The sequence below is a fragment of the Ascidia mentula genome, chromosome 2, assembly GCF_947561715.1.
Source record: "Ascidia mentula chromosome 2, kaAscMent1.1, whole genome shotgun sequence".
In the NCBI taxonomy this organism is placed as follows: Eukaryota; Metazoa; Chordata; class Ascidiacea; order Phlebobranchia; family Ascidiidae; genus Ascidia; species Ascidia mentula.
The window spans coordinates 12,477,550-12,498,539 of record NC_138567.1 but is presented as its reverse complement, the minus strand read 5'-3'; the positions used below and the strand labels follow the sequence as shown (position 1 = coordinate 12,498,539).

General features: G+C 40.2%; 1 protein-coding gene across 2 annotated transcripts; it reads left to right on the top strand.

The window, feature by feature from the left end:
• Nucleotides 1-1,865: 1,865 nt before the first annotated feature.
• LOC145890409 (molybdenum cofactor biosynthesis protein 1-like) lies at nt 1,866-19,805 on the top strand. 2 transcript variants are annotated; one of them, XM_082981401.1, is made up of 11 exons: nt 1,866-2,004; nt 2,213-2,338; nt 2,425-2,590; nt 2,779-2,946; nt 3,014-3,252; nt 4,472-4,583; nt 7,403-7,515; nt 15,498-15,608; nt 16,334-16,454; nt 17,215-17,286; nt 17,606-17,745. In XM_082981401.1, the coding sequence occupies exons 2-10, from the start codon at nt 2,231-2,233 to the stop codon at nt 17,268-17,270; spliced, it is 1,194 nt and encodes a 397-aa protein (XP_082837527.1). In that variant the 5' UTR covers nt 1,866-2,004; nt 2,213-2,230; the 3' UTR covers nt 17,271-17,286; nt 17,606-17,745. The 2 variants fall into 2 exon arrangements, with proteins under 2 accessions (XP_082837527.1, XP_082837525.1); XM_082981399.1 differs by lacking the exon at nt 17,215-17,286 and having other exon boundaries at nt 17,606-19,805.
• Nucleotides 19,806-20,990: the final 1,185 nt, after the last annotated feature.

Below are 20,990 nucleotides of genomic sequence, written 5' to 3'. Positions count from 1 at the left end.
TTTGCCCCCCATGTTACTCAGTATTTTGGTTAAAAGAGCAACAAAAAATGGAACTGGATTTTGCAGAAAAATGAATCGTTCAACTACCCACTGATATACCCTGTTGGTCATATGATCTTCCAGGAGGCCCAACAAGTCCTTGCTCTGTACAGTCTCATCCAGGAGCAAATTTTTTTTTCAACTTTGTAGAATTTTAGGTGCCATGTAAGTCACAAGACCCATCAACGGTCATTGGGAAACAAGCGGAACAGTCGCATCGCTAGATGCATTACAGCCGAGGGCCTTGAACACAGGATTTCTCCAATCAAAGTTTTGCACCGCTGTATTTCGTGCAAAACATTAAATGCGGCAAAAAATGATCAACGTTACACCATAATTTGAAACACTGCTCTGCCCACGAGGCATATGCCAAGACGTGGTTGGTGCACTGGCGATTAACGCCGGTTTTGCCATTCGACGTGGACAGGCTATAAACGAACAATGGATGCCGTCTGAAGGAGATGAAGGCGATCTTTTGGAAACGTTTTACTTAAATTCCCTTTTTGACCGCCCACGTATAATGATATTCGACACCAAGAAACATGAATGTCAATAAATCGTATGTAGGACAACATTGACGATCGTTTTTATCGAAAGACGGTGGCAAAGCAAAGCTTTGAACATGGAAGCCTCGCTTACTTGCTTTGGCGAATTAAGGCTGTGCCTCATGCATTGCATATTTTAGACGGCGAACTCGTCGACTTCCCTTTTGGCCAAATGCACAGATGTAAAAACCTGCCTCGGTTTTAGAACTGCGAGTATTTGGAAAGTTCCTTCCAGGTAAAATATTATATGTGAGTGTAAAGGTGCAAGTGTTTCTTTTTTGTAGGTGTTCACGTAATAATATCATGTCTTAAATTGTTGTGCACGAGTTACTGTTGGAAAAGGTTTTGCATTTTTAAATTGGCATTTTCGAATTAATATGTGGACTACTAAAGTATTCTATACACAGTTGTGATTATGAATACTTACAATATGAGGGGAAAAAACATTGCTCTGTCTTTTCGGCTGTTTGTCAGTGCAGCTGATAAAAACATGTTTCAACTGTAATTGCGTAAAATTCGTTTTTCCTCTTCCGCTTTGTGTCGCTGTTGTAATTATGTTGCGTTAAATCGCAGTGCATTTGCATTTCCAGTTCAATTTAAACAGAATGTATTAGTCTATCAGTCTATCAGTCTATTACATGTTTAATTCGGTTCTATGTAATTACTAAGATTCAAGAAGCGATTTGCCGGCTTGGAATTTATTTCCACAAGCCTGATATTAAAATGTTTATTCGGTTTGACTGTTTGGCACTGAATCCTGCAGAGCAACAGTTGGGGAAGTCATTCCAATATTAGCTTTTCGAGCCTTTGGTCCTGCAAAAGTGTTGTATTCGAAAGACCGAAAAGTTGAAAGTCATATACTGCGAATAAACGCTTGACGTGCAATTCTTGTTACTTTTCCGCTATGCAAATTCATGGAAAAATGTCTCAAATTCTTGAGAGTTAAAGTCCAGCGGTTGCGAACCTTTTCGCATTTGTGGACAAGGTTAAATTTTAAATAAATTCAAGGCCCGGTGATTTTATTTAGTCTAAACCAAAATGCAATAAACAGAACATATGAATAAACAAGAATATTTGAAGTATGCGTTTGGCACACGAAAAAATCTATAGCCGAAACACAGGTTTAAATCTCTGAAATGTACCTGAATGCAATTTTTTCCCTATTAGGTTAAAGCATGATTTCCAAGATTCCGATACATCATAGAAAGACAGTGATTTTCTTTAAGTTTTCTATGTTTTTTTTTATTGCACAAAACATCTGTCACGGTTCAATGCATACTACTTGCACAGCAAACGCAGCCTCTTCTTCATTCAGCGTCAGCTATTTTGTTAGCTCGGTGTTGGTTTTGCACGAGGACCGTTCATTTCAAGAGCGAAGCCAGGTGAACTGGTGACATACCAGAGCAAGTCATACCAATAGGTGGAAAAAAGTGCAACATTAATTTGCACATGTTTTTTTATATCCTTATATCTCGAAATTTTGTTGAACAAAATTTTTGTGTATATTCGTAACAAAATTTGTGCAACGTAAACGTTAAGTGCATTGCAACCACCTTCGCCTAATGACGAATTTTTACCCAAAAGAAAAAAACAGTGTAATGATGTGTTTTTGTATGCATTGCATTTAGGGCCCTTGCAGCTGAACAATGAATTCCTCAAAAATGTGCATGGCGAGGTTTTTGAAACCTTCAGCCATTTTTGCATCTATTGAACAGAGACTTGGTCACGTGACAGCTGCATCCCTTGAACCACTGGTAGATTGCTTGTGTTTAATATGAGTTCATGAATCAGCATGATATGTGTTAATTTGTTTGTTAAATCAGAATTTTTTGTTTTTAAGCCTGAAGAACGTTCTCCGCCAGTGGAAAAGCCGAAACAGAGAGTTGTGAATTTGAGGGAACGCTTGATCGAAGAACCTCTGCCATTTTCACATTTCCTTGTCGACAACTTTGACCGTCAGCATTCATATCTAAGGATTTCATTGACAGAGAAATGCAATTTAAGATGTAAGCAGTCTTTGTTTTTCTTTTCTCCCTTGAGCATAATACATATTTATTTACATGTATATATAGTTTGTTGTCATACGATTTAGTGAATTTTTTATTGTGATCAAAATTTTAACTGTAAGCAATCAATTTTTTGGTTATAAATGTACTATGTTTACATTAATATTGATATAATTTTTGTAATACAGGCAAGTATTGCATGCCAGCAGAGGGAATCCAGCTGACACCTCGTGAGCGACTACTTTCAACTGAAGAGATAATCAAACTGTCCAGACTTTTTGTCCAAGAAGGTGTCAAGAAAATTCGATTGACTGGTGGAGAACCACTGGTTCGAAGGGACCTCTGTGATATCATAAGTAAGTTTGAATAAATTTTGTTTTCAAGACAAAGCTGCAAACTCTCGAATTCACCATATTTTTGCAGCTGAGTTAAATGCCATGAGAACACCAAACGGAAACTTGGAGAGCATTGGCATGACAACTAATGGGCTAACACTCCCACGAAAACTGAAAGACCTTAAAGTGGCCGGTCTTGATTCATTGAACATTAGCCTGGACACATTGAATCCGACACGATTTGAGCTGATAACTAGACACAGAGGCTGGGAACGCGTGATTAAAGGCATTAAAATGGCAGTGGACATGGGTTTTTCTCCAGTAAAGGTGAGTATTTTATTTATGTATATATCGGTAAAGGGTCCATTCCTAATCACTCACTAAAATATTGTGGTGTGTTGTAAATGTTCTTTTAATGCTGCTCAGATAATTACATAAAAACAGTAACTTTAAAGGGTGTTCACCCACTGCGCCATTGCAGCCTGTTCGTTTTTTGCCCTGTTTTAGGAAATGGGAAGCAATAACCCAGCATTATTGGTAACATGGGACATGTTTAATTAGCAGACATTAAATTGGACAATTTAAATAAACATCAATTACTACTTCACAGTCATTGCCTGTTCTTTTCTTCGACCTGCATAGGATGCAACGCATTTTTGTTGCTGTTTTTTTCTCAAACATACCAGGCACTATGAGATGGCACATTTTCGGCGGCGACGAAATCGGGTATTTTCGTTAAATTAAGTCGCGCCGAACTTGGCGGCGAAAATGCGTCCAGGTTTTCTGAGAACACCGAACAAGACAACGCCTTCTCGTCACTAGCTGCGTGAAATCGGTTCTATTAGGCCTTGCAGTTTACGTTGCCCAACCTGTAACCGTCATCTAATCTCTAACGCGTGCCCTTTGCTTCGAGCCAAACGCTCCAGTTTTAGGAATTAACTGCAGGGCACAGATGGCGTGCGGCGAATTGTTTACCTGTTTTTGCAGTTTTGTCCCAACTTTGCGCGTTCCGCGACCCATAGCGTGTTCTAGAAAATTCTTTTGGCCTGCGACTGCCCGCGATTTCGTGGCGACGGCGCCAGATTGCCCGCTCGATAATTGAAAATTCGTTACTTTGCGCGTTTGGAGATTTTCTCCTCTCGTTTTTTCCAGTTCTGAGAAACTTCGTCGGTGGCGTGCCTTAAAAAGGTGGATACAATGGCAGTGTTGTTTGCATGCAGTGATGGGTGTGAAGCTGACCTTCCTTTGTAAACAAGTGCAAGGTTACATCCTTAAAACGCGTAACAGCAAAAACAACTCAAACATTTCATTCGTCTATGCCAAAATCGCAATGTGCGACGCCACATGCTTTCTGATCAAAATTTCTTTTCTTAAGCTGGAAAGCGAATTTTGAAATCATATTTAAACATCAGATACATCATTCAAAATATTCTGTCATTTAATAGCACATTCGAGTAGTTCAACGCAATGACGTTCCACTTGTGTAATTGACCCGCTTAGTACCCGATTAGATAATGTAAATTTATTAATTGTAATTTATTTGCAGATAAACTGCGTGGTGATGAACGGAGTAAACGAAGACGAAATTTGCGACTTCGTTCAGTTGACGAGAGACCTCAAAGTTGACGTCAGATTTATTGAGTACATGCCGTTCGATGGTGAGCAATCTTTCCAGCGAAAACTCATTTGGGCGACCCATCATTTAATCACAATCAAAATTATTTTTTTTTACCTAGTTCTATACGTACGTCTAAAATCGCAAGTTTGCAAAGTAAGAATGTCATAAAAACCCGTAGTAATCAGTGTGTTATCACATGTAACAGGCGGCCAAAAACCTCCGCATACATGCGATATAACACAGGGATGGATAAGATTAATGCGTGTCTTTTTTATCCTTAAGTTTTGATATATGTTCTTGGGGTTTGTACGAAATTGGGCCCAATGTTTCATGCTAAACTATTTAAACCAAGCTATATGAACGAATGTTGTTCGGGTCGCACCATACACACAGTTTACAGCTGTTGGCTGTATCATTTGGGAAAATAATTGGCTCAGTTTTCAACATGTTGGAACACAGGAAGTAATCACTTACTCTTATGTACAAACACCATGTTTACAATACGTTCTAACAGCCACGAACTATGCGTTTCTGGTATGGATTTGGTAGCATATGGGATTGACAACTTGATTGAACTGTTCATAATTTGGTAGTTTTTGTTGTTACAGCCATCTGTCAAACTTTGCCAAAACAGCTGTGAAAAAATTAACTGGGCAATTTTGTGTTGACACAAGGCGGAAAAAAATGATTTGTTTGTTTTTTTGGTTTTCTTGTGGCGGCTTTATTTGTAAAGAAAACCAGGTTTAGTAACATCTGCCAGCCAGACCTACTCTTTTCTTTTGAACTATTAAAGGATTTTTTTTAAAATTCACTGACTTTAATATTTGCTTTTACATCTGTGGTGTGAATTCGTTTATAATTTCCCTGTAAACCCTGTGGCGCCGGGCTTCAACAATGGCCGAAAATAGACGATCAATGCAAACACGTGGTGGGGATCGAAGATAGTGTTGTTTGTCCCATTTGTATTCGTGCCGTTGCGGTCGGGAAAAAACGGGCGAAGAGATTAATCTCCATATTTAAAGAATCCTGAAAAATTTTGTGGGCGGAAAAATCTGTGGGCGCCACACGTAATTGAGTTGACATTTTTTGAATACATTCCTTGATTCGATTAAAAGCCATTTTTATTACGGCCACCGAGGCCACACGCAGAGCATTGGTCGTTAAAAGACAAGCGGAAAAAAGAAATATACTGTTGCCTTTTTGACAATTTGAAAGTTCCTTGTTGTTTTATTCAAAAAGAAACAATATTTATGGTATTTCATGACGTTAAACAACCTAAAAAGTTCTTTTTGTCTCGTTTAAATATACGTATTTGTGTGAGCGTGTTTTTTCCAATGAGCGCACGTTTAAATGCGAACAATGTACTTGCCTATGCCGTACATCCAGCAAAAATCTTTCATACTATTGCTGATGTGCCATTTGGCTGCCCGTAGCGTCATGGATTAACTTAATAAAGGGTCTTGCGACATTTTCGCACATTATCCAAAAAACGTAGAAGTTATCGGAGACCGATCCGGGCTCTTGTCAATCAAACATGTTTTTCTCCCGCTTCCCGCGAAAGCTTCTGCCCGCACGGGCTTGCCGCGGATTCGCGGAAAATGGCGTCGGTTCCCGAAAAGAGCTTGACGTCGAACGCACCTAAGTCCTGATGTCCCGATCAAGCTGTGAGATATGGCGGGACCACTAATACGAAACGAGCAACCCGTTGTCGCTTTTTGGTGTTAACGCCCTTCGCTTGCAGACCGACTCTTGGCAATCTGAAAGGATCTTTGGCCTCGTCTTGTTGGTTGTAAAAATGTTTATCACGCTGTAGCGGGAAAGCGACGGAGGAAACCACGTAATGACGCATGCAATATGTAGGACTGACAAAATCATCTTTTTCGGAAAAAAGGGCATTGCTACAGATCAGTTTTATCGCAAACTACCACAGCATCGGTTCCCCAAGCATCAATCTCCCGACCTTGTTTAACTTTTTAGATAAAACCAGATTGCGCGTAAACAATTGTTAATATACCCCTCAAGGGTTTCTTGCTATTGCATGACAAGGCAGGGTCTGTTAAAATTACGAGTCCTGGGTATTTTAGCGGCACGAATCTTATATTTTTAGATTTATGAAGACTTAAGCTGCTCAGGGGTCCAAATAAAGCTTTGTAGGTTGAGTTACCCTTGTGCCGTATTATAAAAACTTTTCTTTACGAAATATATCAACACAGGATTTAAGTTGTATAAAAATAGTCTCATGTGCATCTTGATTTCATTGCAGTAAGTGCGATGCGCGTTTATGAATCGTTGTTGGTAATCGCAAACTTTTTTGGATGGTGTGTCGCGATGCAAGTGCTTCGTTTTAATGAAGGGTGCCGCAAGTTCTTCCAGGCTTTGGAATTTTGTTTCTTTGACAAACTGCACCTCTATAAATGTTTCTGAAAAAATGTCATATTTTTCGGAGGTGTCGTTTCGACATTTTGTTAAGGTTGAGTGTTTTACCGGTTCATAAAAGTTAGGGACCACTGGATTAATATGTCTTTGCTTTGCTACAAAGTTGCTCTTGTTGCATATTTCCTGCACAAATGTATTGAATAATTTTTGGGGAAAATTATTCATATTTGAATTTAGATTTGAAGAAACCTGATTCATAAATGCTGTTGAAACTTTTGTTTACAACTTATACATTTATCATCAAATTTTAGGTACGTTAGGAAATGCTGTTCTAAATCTACATTCCACAGAACATAACATTCTGTCAAACCGTAAAAGTTACTAAATATGTAGCTGTAATATTTTTTCTTTTTAACTTTTGTCAAACACAGCGCGTTACTGAATACGACGTGACCGTAAAAAAATCGCGTTTAATTTCTTCAGGAAATCGTTGGAACGACAAGAAAATGGTATCGTATCGGGAAATGATGGAGACGATCAGGACCGCATACCCCGAAGTGATCAAACTTAAAGACGCTGCAAACGACACATCGAAGGTAGTTTCCATGGTGTTGTTCAAAGTAGAAACTAAGCCTTTTAATGGCTGATGTTATTGATAATTTTTTTTCGCCCTGAGACAGGGTCACCACTGTTTCGACCCGTTAGGTCTCGTCGGGTCTCATTATCAGTAATGGTAGAAAGAGAGGCCCTGTCTGCAGCTCACTATAAAAAAACGTTATTGGCTCTGTTGCTGGTATTGATAATAAAACAAGGGGTTGCTCCCCAAAGCGACCGAATAAAAACAAAACAAAGTTGTTCTCTTTTACTAAACAGAGTTTACACTTCCATTTAGCAACCACTTCTATTTAGGTATTTATAGATAACACCTCAAAATATGTCCTTTTCTTTTCTTATGCAATAGGTTTTAGGTAAATTGCCATTCTAAAAACTGCACTTTTGTAGTCATGTAACAACTTACATACAATTTACCACGCTTATGCGTAACTACAGTCAGTGTTGTGCGGTGGTAAACAGTTTAGTAAACCCAGTTAAATACCATGCAATTGAGTCACATACTTTGGGTACAGTTGAGTCATTGAAACCGAAAGATATTATCTATATTGCTGCAATATATCGCACCAAGAAACACAATAATTTGTTGATTCATTTGTTTTTCAAGAAACATGTAACACGTTTTAATTACTTACTCACTATATGCTGTTGCCGACGCTTTAGTCTGTACCGCCATGACTCAACTTCATGGATTGTGATACCTTGAAATTGTGCAGTCACTCGGCCGCATTGATACATACTGGTGAATATGGGTGTTTTCCCCAATGTGGTACATCCCAATAGGTTTTGCGGTCGTTTTTACGGTTTCTTCATAGAGCATTTAGAACATAACAATAATTCTGTATTCTGTGATCTGCATCGACCTGTGAGCTATGACGATCTTGCGGGCCAAACGGCCAAGCAAAGGCTTCCGCTTTGTGGTGACTATACAATCCGTTGGGCACCAAACTAGGGGCAGTTATCCGGAGAAAACAAGATGGAAAAACTAAGCCAAGCAACAACTAACCCAATTGTGCCGTCAGGTTCCGTGACAGTTAGAAGCAAAAAACGACTTGAGATTGAAAACATTACTTCAATATGAACCAATTTGCCATTAATTCTGAAAATCTGTCCAATTAACTGTAGCCCTGTTTTTTTGTTATGTCTTTTAGCCATTGTTTCCAATCGCCATTGGGCGTTTCATAAAAAAATGGAACCAGAAAAGAGAATATCTCCAATTTTTCGCCAGCTACTTTTTGACTAAACCGGGTTTCGAACCCGAAATGTCCTGGTCACGAATTCCATTCACGTTCTCTCGTGTTCGATCCGTTCGTATCATCCACGTGTTGAGACACGCCCCCTTTGTGCGCGCCTAATCCTAAGTCGCATTCTTCGCAGTTAAGCACTCGACAAGCGATTTTATTTTATTTTAGTCTCGGAGCAAACAAGTTCGAAACGTTTCCAAATGTCATAATTTTAAAACCTACGTCATTTCGCCCGGAGAGGCCAAAGGTCTGCGGAAAGGTTACTTGCCATTTTGGTCTTGACGGGGTTTCCGCGTGACCGAAAAAGACCATTCTGTTGCAAAACACTTTCCGCGCGTGCGTCAATTCCAAAGGGCCGAAGTCTTCTTTCGCACGCGAGCCCGATAAGTTTAGTTTTCGAACATCTTGTAAAAAACAACTTTTACCTGCGGGCTATCCCGACCCATCTGTCTCTGAATCCATATACGCACATGCGTGTCGACAACCAGGATTTCCCCCAAAATTAAGGTCGGCTGAGTGGAAAATACTTGCTCTGTTCACCACCGAAAAAACCTCCATCAATCCGATTGGCCAAAGTCGATGGAAACACGCAGCAGCGTAGAGATTAGTATTTAGCCCTGCCAAAGGGCATTGCTTAACAGTATTTGTTGTGAACATAGTATTCAGACGGGCCTTTGTTTTGCTCCATGCTAGATATTGTTTGTCACAACAAACAAAAAAGTTGGTGCTATTCTTAATTTCATGCTTAGTCGGAATTTTATCCCAAAAATGGGTGCCGTCCTTTTTTCCAAAAGGTAATTCGGGTCATTCTCTTGCTGTGTGAGCAACGACTTTACTGTGGTTTTTTAAATATTTGCTTTGTTGGGATAAAGATTGAAGCATAATTTACAAATGCTATAATCGGAATTCAATTTCTTCAAAGCGCCTTGTCAGTTCAGATCTGTAACTTTGATAATTGTTGGTGCAATGTTTTTGACAGACTGACGTAGAATAAACGTTATTTGCACAAGCTTTTGCGAGCTTTATCTCGCTTCATCATGTGCTGTAAAATCCAAAAATTTGTAAAATCTAAATTGCATTCAATTGTTTGTTGTTGCGGCCACTTGATTTTACCCGTTTATAAATTTGGTGAAAACCGACAAAACGCAGATGGGTTGCTGTTTTTCCCTGGTGACTGTAAGATAACTATGTTCTCTATGTTTCTCTATGTTTTTTTGCATCACGTTTAAAGTTTTTGAGAAATATTTCAATTTGCAGAAATATTTCAAATTGAAAATTTACGTGAACGACTCGAAAGTGTAATACTAGGTAATACTAGACATCACAGTTTGCATGTGCTGTAATAGTCTTAAATTTCATAATCCATAACGTTTTCGAACAACTGACCATTCGAATTTTTTTACCTTGGGCGGCCTACTGCTTGAAGATCGTTTCTGTAAAAGGAATGCATTTTTTACCGTCAGCTTCGTTTCTAAAAAAACTCCAATTGCTCCCAATGGAAACTCGAAATCCATCGAAATTTGCTCGCGAAAGTTCTCGAAGTGAATCGGAAATTGGCGTTCGTCCATTTTGCTGATTAGGTCGCAACGAGGTCCCAATCCATCCCGACCACCGGGAAAACAAATCGCCGCACAGCGCTGATCGTGATGAGATAATTGCAAGGTGAGCAACTGCTGCTGCAGACACACCACTTACGCCCGCGCAATTCTGGTTAAAAGGAACTGTCTCATTGCCGATGTTAAATTTGCGGTATAACAGTTTCATATGTCAAGCGGCTATTTATGGTGCTGTGTTAAGTGTGTTGTGTTTACGGTCTAACTGTCTTTGTTTCAACCAACTTTAACCGCAATCTCATGCCGAAAAGCAGGATGCCGAAGACAGAACGAAACGTCTTCCAAAAAGTTCCCAGTACAAGTTGCACGTTTTTATTTTGAAACGCACCAAACTTGTCGTTACTTTTAACACTGCAAGGACATACTGTATTATTTACAAAGCACACATACACCTTTAATTAAAAAAGCCACTTCGTTCAATGAAAAATCAAATTCTTTGTGACTCTCGGACGTGTAAAGCCATTGCTTTGCCCAAAACTGGTATAAGTTGGTGTCGTGATCACCTGAAAACGTGACTGTCTCCCGTTGCTCTCGTCAAGATCGGGTAGATGTAATATATCTTGTGCTGTTTTGACTGCCAAGAAAGTTTATTTTTCGCATGCTTGTCATATGCCAGTAAAACCCCCCGAGTTCATTTTTGCTGCTCGACATAATTCGTTGGTGACGGGTTGGGTTTTTTCAGCCCTGTGCTGCAGAGAAAACTTTTGTTTCTGTCGCAGATCATCGAATAAACGAGGCCTCACAAACTTTTCTGCTCGCTCTCGTGTTTGACAGTCGTCTAGTATTTCTTTATTTTATCAAAACGTAAATTTAAATAAAACCACTAAAAATTGTAGAACTTACGGACATGTAACAATGCATTAATTTTGTTATAAAAAATCCTGTTAATTGAAACTGGCCTATACGTATAGTGGTCCGGTGTTTGTGAAATATTGTATATGACTTAAGTGCATTTCTGTCAGGTGGGACCCATAAAATTCGCCGTGCGTTCCCCGTTTAAGAACTCCTGATCCAAATCACAGCGCTGTGTGTGCGATGGTTTCGATATAAGTGGCTCGAATAGGCAAGCATTTGCGACGACTTGCGTTAAAATGAGTGCCCACAAATCTATTTAATGGGCAGTGGCAGAAACACACAAGTATCACCTACGGTCCTCCCTAGGTATAGAATATAACATATACCATGTCTTTGCACGCCAACTCTCACACGTGCTGAGTTCACCGACCCGACAGTGCGTGACGATGTAGTTTGGCTGTGGGCTCGTATTAGCGTGCGCTTTCTTGCACCGGCTCCACAAACAAAGCCCCGACCGCCCAACCACATCGAGCCGTCTGACACCATTTGACGAAACGACCCGACCTAACCTGAAATTTGTGAAGTTTTTGGGGGTGGAAATTTTCTGATATTGCAAACGAACTTCTGCAAACAACATGGCCGATATTTTACGGCTGATGGGTAAAATTCCAGGGTGAGATTTCATTGCAAAAGTTGTCGGTGAAGTTCAAAGGTCACCAAACGCGACCACGTCCCTCCTCCAATCCTTAGCAGCGAGCGAAAAACGGTTTGCAAACTTAAGCGACCTGCGGTTTGCCCCAGGTCGGAAAATTCGCAGTACGCGTCGTACAATCGTTTCCACGAACGCCGACCCGCAAAAAGCGTGCATGCATTCGCTTGCCACACCTCCAAACTGCACCAATCATAGGGTTGTTCAAGCCAAGTTCGATTGGCATCGCATTGCTCAGGCAAAAAGCTTCGTTTTTTCGACGCTCATGCAACCTCTTCAATTAGTTTACCCGCGGTTACTGCTGTCTCTGTTGCCAGTGAGATTATGTAATTTTGTCACGTTTCGAAAGTAGTTATTATGAAATTGAACGCGCATGAAATGAAATTACGCTCTGGTTCATTACACAACCCCGTGTTGCAATTTTTGCCACTTTGTTTCTCTTTTATTCGCCGTGATGGTGACGAACCAGATATAGGTTAATTTGTTTATGATCTGTCGTTCTCATCAGTGCAGCCATGGTGTGACTTTCAACAATCTGGTCAGCTAAACAGCAAGCAAGACATACACTTTGTGGTGACCAAGTAGCCGCCATTAATTATTTGGTACAAAACTAGATGTAACCCACAGGAAATAAACCAAGGTGGAAACACTGTGGCCAAGCAAAAGATAAAAAACAAAATAGTGCCGGCAGGCTCCGTGTTACACATAAAAACATGTGTATTAAGAGATTATTAGCTCAATTGCTTGAAGAACAAATATGTGAATATGTGACCAAAAAAACGATTTTTCGAATAAAAATCATGTGATTGGATCGTGAAAATATGAAATTGTAAATGAAACGACGTGAAAGGGCCTCGGCCACGTCATTTTGTCGTGTGTTTTTTCTAACGACTGTATATCTTTTCACGCATTAAAAATCCAGACTCAAGTCAGTTTTCATGAAATTATTCTGTTGTGGAGTGACAATAAACTATTTCTTCTCTGTTTGCGATCAAATTTTGATTTCAAAAACTGATGTCAACGTTCAAAGCGAGTCCAAGGATCTAAAATGTCATACTTCAACGTGCAATATCCAATCGAAAGTCCAGGTCTGTCTCTGCGGTTTATTCACTTGAAAATCAGCAAACAAATGCAACTAAATCACGATCCTTTGCGTTTTGACGCACACTTAGCCTCTCCACACTTGTTCAACCAAGTTCTACCTGCTTGCATGGACTGTGTTGCGGTTACTGGAACGGCACGACTCATAATCTCGACAAACTGCTTTGCAGTTCGGCCGGGTACGTTCAACCAACAGGCCCTGGCGCCATTTTTTGTGCGTTTTCCCGGTGTTGTTCCGTCGGTGCATTAATATGTGTTTTCAGGTTCGTGCTTAAACCTCGAATTAGACTGAACACTTTGGATATTGTTGGGAAGCGAGGAATAAAATTTCGATCTGACAAAAACACACCCACAGCTATAGGGTCTTTTCAAAAGAACTTGAATAGTTTTCAAACTTCGGGGCGCACCTGTAGGTGTGGAAAAGCTGGGAAGGTGTTTCATACAAATAAACGTGTTTGCCAAACAAAAAGCATTGAAATTTTTACCTGGAGAAGTTGTTTTGTTGAAATTTAGTTTTTGAGTTTTTTCTGTTCCGTTCTGTTAATTTCTGTTCTGTCCAATATGTTGTCGTTAACTTCTTCCAGTCATGGTGCTCCAATATTTCAGCTTATTTTCCTTCTCGCCTTCGGTGTTACCAAAAGTTGCAACTTGATTTGCATACTAACAAGGTTTGAAGTTCTTTCAAACGTTAAAAAATCAGCGTGGAAATTTTTCCCATATTTAACTTGGAGAAGTAAAACTTTAACCTGACCCCATGCAGGCGGCATCCAATTCTACTTTACATTATCGCAATGTGGATGATATACATGTGTTGCTTCCAGACAAAAACTACTAAAAAGTCTCCAAAATCCAAACACAAGCGTGCAAAAAACTGCGATCCTCGACGACACGACTCCACGTTGCGCCATTTTGCATTTCTCATTGCTGGTCAATCAGTGGTCGGAAAACACACAAATCTTGAGAGCTGCAGACAGGGTCTGTAATGTCTCATCAGTGCAGCTGTTGATGTGGCACTGTGCTAGCTGGTAGACTAGCAGGCACACAGATTTCCACTTTGTGGTACCTTTCGGTTTGATTATTATGGCTCTGTTGCGCGTACACAAATCTTAAAAAAGAAAAACACTTTATCCAAATGGCCGCAAGGAAGTATAATTCTTTATTTCGGCCAATAACAGTTGTTTTTGACGGTTTTCTTTCTCTTCTGGTTTTTTTTTCGGATGTTTTTTTTTCTTCAAAAAATAACAAATCCCTCAACAATATATTTCAACGAGAAATTACGATTGAGTTTGCGGCTTTCCTCAGATTGTGAAATGCTTTTGTTTGCGATACAAATTGACATTCTGGATACCACAGCGAGGCACTTGTTAGCTGCAGTTTATGGTTTAATAACCGCACATCGAATCAGTCCTCACATACGGGTGTCTCCGTTGTTTGGAATAGAAACACTTCATACCCTTTCCACCCTTAATCGCATGAGATACGCGGTTTAACTTGTTGCAACTCACAATACAGGGCAATGCTACCGAAATGTAACGAGAGAGTGTTTCAACATATTTGCACGATTCCTTGTATGTGTTTTCGTGTTCTCCGGTTGACGTTGGTTTTTCGAACGGACGGAAATGATTGATTTGCGTTCGAGTTATATGCCGAGCCCAAACTGGTTATGTCGCTTTAGTATTTTTTAAATTATTTTGCTTTTTTTTTAGGTTAATGCTCGTTAGTTTTACGGACAGGTGGTATTTTGTGCATTTTTTTAAGTGTCTCCCGACTTTGCGGATTATAGATCAGACCAAACCAACTCCCCTGGAAAAATGAAAAAAAAGTTTAAAAGAAGTTCGATTTTCCTTTTCTCGCCACAGAAACAGCCTTATTATAGTGAAGGTGTGTCGGTGTCTATACTGATAAGCCTCGGAGTGCTACTGGAGACCAGGTCCGTGATAGGTTGAACTGGCCGCCGGTTGAAAGCTGATGTTTTCGTTGATAAGCTTGTTCCACTCGCAAGACGAGCCTTCGGGCCAAATGTGAGGAATGTGCCGGCCGGCGTGTCAAGTCGCTTGCATATATGGTGTCACTTTGCTTCTGTTGTAAACCTGCCATTGGGCACTTTATCCTATTGGTCACAATTCTGTGATTTGGCACAAATTGGTTGTTTTTGAGGTTTTTTTTGACTTTCTAGGTTTTGCTGCTTTGCTGGTCAGGTGTTTTTGGGGTTTTCGCAAACGATGATGACTTGAAATTGGAATGGTTTTCATTCAGGTTTTGTTGTTTGATTTCCAACCCGCCAGTTCATTGTTCATGCACACATTTACCCTCTTGTTCTGTTTCACCAATGAAAACTCTCCGAAGCTACAAAAAATGTCAAAAAGTTAAAAGAGCACGAAAAAACACATTGTTGTTTTTCGTTCTCACTTGGTCGTTTTCAACCCAATTTTTGTCGGAAATAATTCCCTTTAAGCGAGTATATGAGAGTACAAGCGGCAATAAACATCTTTGTTACAATTTAGGGTTACAAAGTGGAAGGTTTCGCCGGGCAGTTCGGTTTTATCACCTCCATGTCCAACCATTTTTGTGGCACGTGCAACCGACTCCGCATAACAGCCGACGGCAACCTGAAGGTATTTTTTTTATATGTAGAGAAATTTTTTTATTGCTGGCATATTTTAAATCTTGCGCACAAGAAAAAATATTTGATCTTGCTGTGCAAAACTTTACATTCTAAATTGGTTTAATATATTTTTGTTTCACAATAAGTTGAAAAGCTGTTGCAGAAATTTTGAACCAACTTTAATTAAAACGCACCCGTTTTGCCATTTTTGGACCACAATAAAGTCCACTTTAATGGAACACAGCTGTGGAAGAGATATTTCTCCGAAATACCTCCACGGTATAGCTAGTTATTATTTATCATTAACTTTTTGACCCTCTGCGTAACCCGCAATTTTACGCTTACTTCGAAAAGCTTAAACACGGTCGGTACTTCCCGTGCTACCGAGTTGATCGTACGCGGATACTGCTCATTTTACAGATTTTATGTTAATGGAGAAATACAGTGTTTTCTGGTGGTCAACACAGCTGTAAAGGTGGCCGTTGCGTTGAAAGCGCTTTGGGCAGCGTTAAAATGCGGCGTGATTGGATACATTTTTGAAATGCATTTAATTCGACTCTGCTGTTATGTACAATGTACATATTACAATTATAAAAGGACATACAAACCCTCATTTTACCAATTTAAGTTTTGCATAGTATCTGTATCGTCAACCTTGCTGGCGAACCCTTTTCAAATTGTGCCAAAATGTATTCTGCATCTCCTGTTTGTGACGTAACAACGTATGTTTGTCAGGTCTGTTTGTTCGGGAACAGCGAGGTTTCACTGCGTGACGAACTGAGGTCAGGAAAGGACGACGAGCAGTTGATGGAAATAATCGGTGCCGCTGTGAAACGGAAGAAGAAACAGCACGCAGGTAAAAGACCACAAAACCCAATTATGACGTCATTGACCGTCACCGTAGTCTGTCTTGCACTTAGCAGCCTTGTATTTCATTAATCATTTAACGTGAACTATAGCATAAAAATGTGAAAAGCAAAACACAGAGCAGTGTTAATGACGCCAGAAGCATGCCAGTCCACCACTTGCGTGTCTTCTATTGATTTTAGTTTTAACATTATTACATGATGTGTGTAGGACAGTATTTTTTCACGTTTTTGAGCCACGGAACACTATTTTTAACAAAATAATCTTGCGGAACACCAAATTGTTGGAAGTACTGCGCGGCATTGTACTTAACCAGCAATAGGCTTGCGCAATTACATTCTTATTATTACAAAACGAATCATATTGTTTCACAACAATGGAACATTTAAACTGGTGATGACGGATGATTACTTTCATAAAAAAAGATTTTCGAACCGTGTTCAACGGAACATCAGTCAAACTAATAAATTTCTTGCAGAACACCTCAGGATCTTTCACGGAGCACTGGTGTTCCGCGGAACACCGGTTGAAAATCACTGGTGTAGGACAATTTCAACAATTTCAATAACGCCGTTGCTTCCTAAATTGCCCCACCCGCTTGGCACTTAATTTGCTTTTACAATCAGTGTGGACCATATGGCGGGGTCATAAAAAAAGGTCTTGCGACAAAGCAACCTTCTCCATAAATTGTCCGTAAATTGGCTGTAAAATGGCACAGTGCATTGTTGACGCTGTGTTTTGTCCAACAGGAATGTTCAATCTGGCCCAGATGAAAAACCGACCTATGATTTTGATCGGTGGGTGAACCCCTCTTGTTACAGGTACTTGATTGCGGTAAAGGCACCATGCACAAAATGTTATGGGACTTCGGTATCCTTTTTCCAATGAAAACTTAGTCGCATCAAAAGTGTGCATAGATTGGGGCTTTTTTTAAAATAAACTTTTTTTTTAAGTTTCATCACATTAAAACGGTCATTCTCAGGCTCCAACGCATAATTAACTATAGAATAGCGAGGGACCACCGAACAGACGAACGAAACCCAACTGGAAATAAAGCCAATCGTGATAGTCGGGATACAAATATGACTTTTGGGATAGTTTTAAGGCAAAATAAATGACGAATGTTACATATTTATTCAGGTTCCTCTTCATCTACTTTATCGCCTTCACCGCCTGCAGACAACTTTTTTAAATCGCTCACTAACATCTCCGCGCTCAGCCCACCCAACTGTTCTCATCAATCCGTCAGATTCTTCCGCGTTTCACGCGCGACACCCTCCGCCAAACTGACACACGTTGACGACGAGGGCAAGGCTTCCATGGTTGACGTTTCCCACAAGCCAATCAGCAAGCGGGTCGCCGTGGCAACAGCGAAAGTCCGCCTAAGCGACGCCGCATTTCAAGCGGTCGCTGACAACGCCGTATCCAAAGGCGATGTCTTGGGAGTGGCTAAAATCGCTGGTATAATGGCCGCCAAGCGTTGCTCGTCCTTAATACCACTCTGCCATCAGGTGGCGCTCACACGCATCGAAATCAAGCTTGTGTTGGATCAAAGCGACCGCGTGGTGGCAATAGAGGGACTGGCTGCGACTGCTGATCGAACTGGGGTGGAGATGGAGGCACTTACCGGGGTTACTGTGGCTGCCTTAACTGTGTACGATATGTGTAAAGCGATAGATCGGGAGACTGTTATCACTGACGTTCAACTTACAATGAAAGACGGCGGGTCTAGTGGTTTTTATAAGGTAGATTAATACGTCCTTTTTGGGGGTCTATTGGAGAACGTTGCTCTGTTGTGAAAATTTCCTATGGCGTGCTATTGGTTGTTTAAAGTCGCGCCGTTTGTACATGTTGACCGACTCGATATAGTTCCATATAAAATCTCGCCATTTTTTCCCATTGGCTTTTGCGTTTAATTTTATTGCAAGAACTAATCCCTTGTTTTTACATTTTCGTTTTTGTGCCTTTGTCCGATCGATGCCATGAATTGTTTTTTAATTGTGTTGGAAACTTTGATGCGCTCCTGGCCGTCCCCGACTGGTTTAAACCGGTCGGAACTAGTCACTAACCTTTGACTCGTGTATTTTGTCACACCTTTCAAGGCACTGCAAAATGCCAGCGCAAATTTACGGCGCGTGTAGTTTTCATGTTTAGTTTTACTTCACAGATAATCTTGTTTTGGTGCAATCGTCTTTGGATGACGTCACCGAGCAAATTAGCTAAGATTTTTGTTGGGAAGTTATTGGCATTTCCCATTTACAAAAAGATGTTTGTTGATTGTCTAACTTAAATTAATGATGTTTCTCTGTTTTTGAATACTACTAACCAGTTCGCCGGATGAAGAGTGCGGTGAACACACACCGGTAACGTGTAACATACTCGCCTTCGCTTCAATCGAAAGCATTGTACATGACTCTAAATCCATAAACGACTGATTCTTTGGCCTGACATACATCCGTGTCGTCATATGATGGTGTCGGTTAAATTAATTAGCGTTATCGGCGAATTGCACTTACGGTTGGGGGCCAACTATGTTTTTACGAAATATCAGGCGTTTGTGTCTTGGTCATCAACCAGCGTGCATTAGAAATAGTCGTGCCCAATTCCTGTGCCCCCACCAAAGCAAAATCCCATGAGCAATTGTACATTGGTGTTGTGGCGACGACATCTTTCCACAGTGCTTCAACTAACTTAATTCATCATCACCGCTAAGTGCAAATTTCTCGAAAACTTTAGTTGATGAAAGTCGCAGTTTGGTGCCATGATTCGTCGCGCTTTATTGCTATGAATATTTTCCATTGTTTTTTTTTCTTACATCCGTCCAGGCTGTGTTTTGTCGTTCGTTTATTCTTTCGCTAATCAGTTCACCTTTGGGTACAATTTTCAAACCATTTCTAAGTGAATCACACCATACTACCCATAGCAATTTGTCCCAGATATCAAAACTGAAAGTTTAGTTTGGCCTCTTGCTGTTTTGGAGCCTTGCATTGACAACCAACCCCTTGCATTAGGAACAGAACCTGTTTCCAGTTTAATCAAACCACTATACGAACATTCGATTGTGATGTTTTCGAGCAGTTTACTAATAGTTCCAGGTGCGAGTTATTTGTCAAACTTTTTTGCATCATTTTGTGTGACCTTAATTTCTCACAAGATGTCCTGCGATATCCGTTAAAGCCGCTTGTTTCAAAGGTGTTTGCTCATTCGCTACGCATCTAATTCTTTGTAATGAGTGTCGGTACATGACGTAATTGGTGTGCTTTAATTCATCGTATAGCATGCAACTCCGCTCTATCGGGTGGTTTTTCTGTGCTCGCATTAAAAGCTATGGTATAGCGTTGCTGGGGTCTACAAACTTTGATTGCACGGGATGCACAAAAAATTGCTTTACTTCCTTCGAAATGGTTCGAAACTGCTAGAAATGACGATTGCAGTTGCTGATTTTTGGTTGTGTTTTAGTGTAAGCCGTAAAGAAAGGTTTGGGAAAACTGGTGTCTATTTTATCCCGTGTATCTGGACGAGGCATGCTTTGGTTGTCACACATGTTTGAAAAAAACATGTCAAAAATTATAAGCGGCCTGTTGAAAACCACCACTAAGCTTGCTACACCAGCATCGGACTAAATATATATGTGCAGAACACAATACAAACAACAAGTTCATAGTCTTTAGATACATAAACTTAATAAAATGGCATATCCGCGAAGAAAAGCATTGTCTAACCCCACAACTCCCTTTCCCATATGGAGATGTTGTACAGGTCCACTATATCCAGAGGATACTAGTGCCAGGTTATTTCGTTGTAGATCACTATATGCGTCCCAGAGATCTTATTTGTGGATACCTTACCTTTAAAACTTTTAAAACTCTTTTCCATTGAATTTAAATTTTGTGTTTGTTTTGCTTTTCATTGCGAAACACACGCGGGGTTGAGTATATACTTGTCATCAAAGTGCATATTTAATTGATTGTTTTTGGAAAAGAGAAAGGGTTGTGCGAAACGAGGTGCTACAGTTTTACTGGTAAACGTTGCAAACGCCAAAACTTTGTTCCTGCGAATCATTGGTGAAACTTCTGACAAATCGGATTTAAATTTACCTGCTTTAGTGTTTAAATCTCCCATATGTTGCTGGCCGACACCATTTTCCTGGGTGTCTAACATTAATCTTAAATGCCCCGTATAATTGTGTTGGTTGTCGCAGAAACATACAATGAGGTTTATTAAGCTGTCAATCAGATAAAGACACATCCCATTACAAATAAAACCGGCGCGGTTTCAAAGCATAGAGCAGTGAGCAGAATTGGGTTCGTATTTCTCCATTATAATCAGCTGTGCTCGTGTCCCGAACGGAAACGTATTGCTCGTTTGTGATGCCACATAGCAAAGCAGAATTAGTTGCGCATCAGTGAGTTGGGAGTTAAGTTAGACAAGACCAGCTCGTTGTTTTAAAACGCTGCTGTCCAACCAAATGATCGCCGAACAGAAAATGGAAAACATTGCATCTTACCATTTGAATGCGCTGGAC

What these genes read in the sequence shown, in the direction of transcription:
- LOC145890409 (XM_082981399.1), top strand. Translation starts at nt 2,231, where the DNA reads ATGAATTCCTCAAAAATGTGCATGGCGAGGTTTTTGAAACCTTCAGCC. An exon ending in TGGGTTTTTCTCCAGTAAAG is followed by an intron (nt 3,253 to 4,471) that starts GTGAGTATTTTA and finishes ATTTATTTGCAG; the next exon opens with ATAAACTGCGTGGTGATGAA. An exon ending in CTGCAAACGACACATCGAAG is followed by an intron (nt 7,516 to 15,497) that starts GTAGTTTCCATG and finishes GTTACAATTTAG; the next exon opens with GGTTACAAAGTGGAAGGTTT.